The sequence below is a fragment of the Nanorana parkeri genome, unplaced genomic scaffold, assembly GCF_000935625.1.
Source record: "Nanorana parkeri isolate BGI_ZX_2015 unplaced genomic scaffold, ASM93562v1 scaffold3873, whole genome shotgun sequence".
NCBI classification, from domain to species: Eukaryota; Metazoa; Chordata; class Amphibia; order Anura; family Dicroglossidae; genus Nanorana; species Nanorana parkeri.
The window spans coordinates 1-4,352 of NW_017310140.1; the positions used below are offsets into that span (position 1 = coordinate 1).

The window sequence follows — 4,352 nt, forward strand, 5'->3', positions numbered from 1 at the left end:
TTTTGTCATTGGTGCCGATGTGCACCATGACAACGGGGTCTCACCCTGAGTGCCGACATTTTCGTATCTACGTTCCAGATGACCCGGCCGGGTCCATCACCGGGTGCTCCCTGGGAGGGTATATAATCCCTCCCTGCAGTCCAGACTGTGGCTCAGTATCCTGTCGCCTTTCCCTGACTGAGTCCTGTGCCCTGAGCGTGTTGCCATTTCCTGTGTATCCTGAGTCCTGATAGCTGACTGTACCTTGACCTTTGCCCCTTAGCTCCCCTGGTGTGGGAGTCCTGATAGCTGCCTGTACCTTGACCTTTGCCCCTTAGCTCCCCTGGTGTGGGAGTCCTGTTACCTGCCTGTACCTGGACCTTTGCCCCCTTAGCTCCCCTGGTCTTGCCCTGCTCCCTAGATTTACCTGACTCTATACCCGGGGTGTGCATCCAGCTATTCGCTGTATACTACTCCATGGACCTTGTCTAATGTGGTCCCTCTGCGTGGGTACCTGCATGCGTTGTGAGGACACCTGCGCATGGTACCCTGACAGTATGCGATCTCCCGCCGATCCCCTCTCCAGTGTCTGAATGCGGAAGTGATGCATATTACATCACTTCTGCATTCTTGTGTCGCTCTCAGGCTTCAGAAGCTGGAGAGAAGCTGATGAAGCAGATCTCTGCTTCATCAGCTTCTTTGGGAGTCCCCAGGTGACATTAGGGGTCTTGGAGTCCCCTGAGTGAGGGACTTCAGTTTGTGCCCATTGACCTGAGTTCTGGAGAAATGAGGGTGACGCTGTGTTCAGTACATCTTCACCCCCCCCTCTCCACACATGTTTGGGGCTCCTCAGACCTCCATTATTGTCTCAATGATGAATAAAGAAGTCCTCCTGACAATCATGTGGCCACGTGGAGCTCCCAGGACTGCGGTGATGGACCCTTTGGGAAGTTAGACATCTTCTTCCCTATGGGGAATGATATTTAGGCTCCTCCCACAGGCATCAAAATATGAGAAGAGGAAAACTACAAAAATGTATCATACGTCGGGGTATTCGCCGTCATACGTCGGTGTATTCTCCGTTACACGTCGGGGTATTCGCCGTCACACGCCGGGGTATTCGCCGTCACACGCCGGGGTATTCTCCGTCACACGCCGGGGTATTCTCCGTCACACGTCGGGGTATTCTCCGTCACACGTCGGGGTATTCTCCGTCACACGTCGGGGTATTCTCCGTCACACGCCGGGGAATTCTCCGTCACACGTCGGGGTATTCTCCGTCACACGCCGGGGTATTCTCCGTCACAAGTCGGGGTATTCGCCGTCACAAGTCGGGGTATTCGCCGTCACACGCCGGGGTATTCGTCGTCATACGTCGGGGTATTCGTCGTCATACGTCGGGGTATTCGTCGTCATACGTCGGGGTATTCGCAGAGAACAGAGGTCAATGAATGTCCGCACAAGGCCGTGGTCACACTACGAGAGGTTTCCCGAGGCTGCAGTTCCTCTGAGCTCCACTATGTGGTGACCTCACCTATACCCAGACAGGAAGTCTCTATGGAAATAGGAAGTGATGTAAGGTAGAGATAGGAAGTGATGTCACATATAAATAGGACATTGCAGGTTAGTGGTCTAGTCAATGCAAAGAGAGAGGAGACATTGCCGGCACGGGCAGCAGAGGAGGTAAGAAGATATATTTACACCCCAGTGACACCCCCCCCCCGTCATGTCCGTCCTCGTCCTCCGTAGTCACCGTGACGTCTTTTATCTCCGGCACATTCTGATACACACATAGAGTGTGCAAACTTATATTAACCTCTTCGGGGTCAGAACATTTCCCGCCTTACGGGGCCGGGACATTTTGGAGATGGGTCACGTTCCATCGATGACCTTTCACCTTTTGGTAATGGACTCTATGACCACATTCACCACTCTCGTCACATGATCCCGTCACTGCTGACGAAGTCCCTTCTCTTTTCTCCCAACACCCACCTCACCACCTGGGCCCCGTCCCCTCACAACTACCCCGGTCGCCCTCTAGCTCTATTCTACACTCTTAGCCACATCTTCAACCTCTCCCTTTCCACGGGCATCCTCCTCACACCCCTAAAACAAGCATTGGTGACCCCCCATTTAGAAAAAAAAAGCCCTCATTGGGTCCCACCAGTCTGAACGACTTGAGATCCATCTCATTGCTCCCGTTTACCTCCAAACTTCTTGAACGGCTGGTCTACAACCGCCTTGACCCCTTTCAATGTAACTATGTAACTTCCATCTGCAACACTCCATGGAAATTGCCCTCCTAAAACGTACTAACCACCAAAACCCACGGCCATCACTCTGTACTCGTACTCCAGGACCTTTCTTCTGCCTTGGACATGGTTGACCACCCGATCCTGCTAAATAAACTCCAATCTCTTGGCCACCAAGACTCTGTTCTCTCATGGCTCTCCTCTTACCTATCCCAGCGCACCTTCGGTGTCACCCGTAACTCTACTTCCTCTTCCTGTGGAGGTCCCCCAAGGCTCTGTCCTTCGATTCTCCATCTACACCTCCTCACATGGCTTCCAATACCATCTCTATGCCGATGGCACCCAAATATATCTCTCTACCCCCTCAGCTCACTCCGTCTATCTCCTCACGTATCTCTAATCTACTCACTGATGTCACACCTCTTCCTCATACTAAATCTGTCCAAAGCCTATAATATTTTCACCTCTCCGTGTTCCCTCCTAACTCATCAACATGAAACTGCAAATGTGTCCTCGCATAAGAACATTGCCTGGAGGTCCATCTTCATATGGTGTGTGGTCATGTGATTCAGCAGGAGTCATCGGTTCCCTTCCCGAGGAGCCGGAGTATCTAGAAGGACACCGGGATCTCTACAAGGACGTGGTGATGGAGAATGCCCCGCCCCTCACATCACCGGGTAAGAGGAGAGAGCAGTACGGAGGCTCCGCCTACATCCCCCATCATCTGATACACACATAGAAACAATGTATTCAGTCAGTGTGTGTGTTTCCTACAGATGGATCCAGTAAGAGGAACCCACCAGAGAGATGTCCCCGCCCCCTGTATTCCCGGGACCCCACCCAGGAAGATCTCACCATCCCCCACCATGAGAGATGTCCCCGCCCTCTGTATTCCCGAGATCTCACCGTCCCCTGCCATGACCAGGTAGGTGGGACTGAGGACCAAGTAGTCAGCCTAGACTTTGAGATTACGTTCCTTTGTATGTTTTAGGTTATCAGTGACCGGGTTTGAGAGATATTTCTGGTAATTTTGTTGGTTTAGAATGAAAAAGGAATGGATATGAAAGTTGAGGTCAAAGAGGAAGAAGAGGAGAGGTATGGGATGAATTATCAGCAGACTATGGAGAAGGTTGAGATGACGACGACAACTAAACAGGAGGAATCTTCCGTAGATATAAGCACAAGTGAGTAATGAACACTGCACTCAGAAATTGTTCTAGTATATGGATTGGACTGATGGTTGAGGATCTGTAGACCTCCACAACATCAGGCGAGAGGATGTCTACATCTTCCCCAAATATATTGTGAACCAGACATAAGTACGGAGGCTCCGCCTACATACCCCATCATCTGATACACACATAGAAACAATGTATTCAGTCAGTGTGTGTGTTTCCTACAGATGGATCCAGTAAGAGGAACCCACCAGAGAGATGTCCCCGCCCTCTGTATTCCCGGGACTCCATCCAGGAAGATCTCACCGTCCCTCACCATGAGAGATGTCCCCGCCCCCTCTATTCCCGGGACTCCACCCAGGAAGATCTCACCGTCCCTCACCATGAGAGATGTCCCCGCCCTCTGTATCCCCCCACCCACCATGATCAGGTAGATGATGGACAATCTCTGGTGGCATCTCTGGGATATGGAGATTGTCTACATTGTTACCATTTATTTTATTTTCAGAGTGATTTTAAAGTTGTTGTTAAAGAAGAGATAAAAGAGTACGATGAGGAGTACGGAGTGATGAAGGAACTTTCTGAAGGACACAAGGACATTATGATGGAGGCACCTAACAACAGGAACCCACCAGAGAGATGTCCCCTTCCTCTGTATTCCCGGGATCCCACCCAGGAAGATCTCACCGTCCCCCACCATGATCAGGTGGGTGGAGTTGGGGGGCGGGAACATAAAGTGAGGGAACGCTCTGACATGTGGAGATGACGTGTGGACTCTACAAGATGAGATCTTCTATGTGATGTCACATCATAAATACTTCTATGTCACAGATGAGACTTTCTGCCGTTCTGTTGGTTTAGGGTGAAGATCTGATGAAGATGAAAGTTGAGGGTGAAGTAGAAGAGACGTATGTGAGGGATGATCAGCGATATACGGAGGAGGCCG

General features: G+C 51.0%; 1 protein-coding gene across 1 annotated transcript in view; it reads left to right on the plus strand.

Annotated features, from left to right (window-relative positions):
- Nucleotides 1-1,920: 1,920 nt before the first annotated feature.
- Nucleotides 1,921-4,352, plus strand: part of LOC108803563 (zinc finger protein OZF-like) — a 5,611-nt gene continuing 3,179 nt past the window's right edge. The window contains exons 1-3 of the mRNA XM_018575394.1: nt 1,921-2,100; nt 3,274-3,415; nt 3,940-4,016. Of these exons, the coding sequence (XP_018430896.1) occupies nt 1,921-2,100; nt 3,274-3,415; nt 3,940-4,016 (399 nt within the window). The remainder of the gene's footprint in view (nt 2,101-3,273; nt 3,416-3,939; nt 4,017-4,352) is intronic.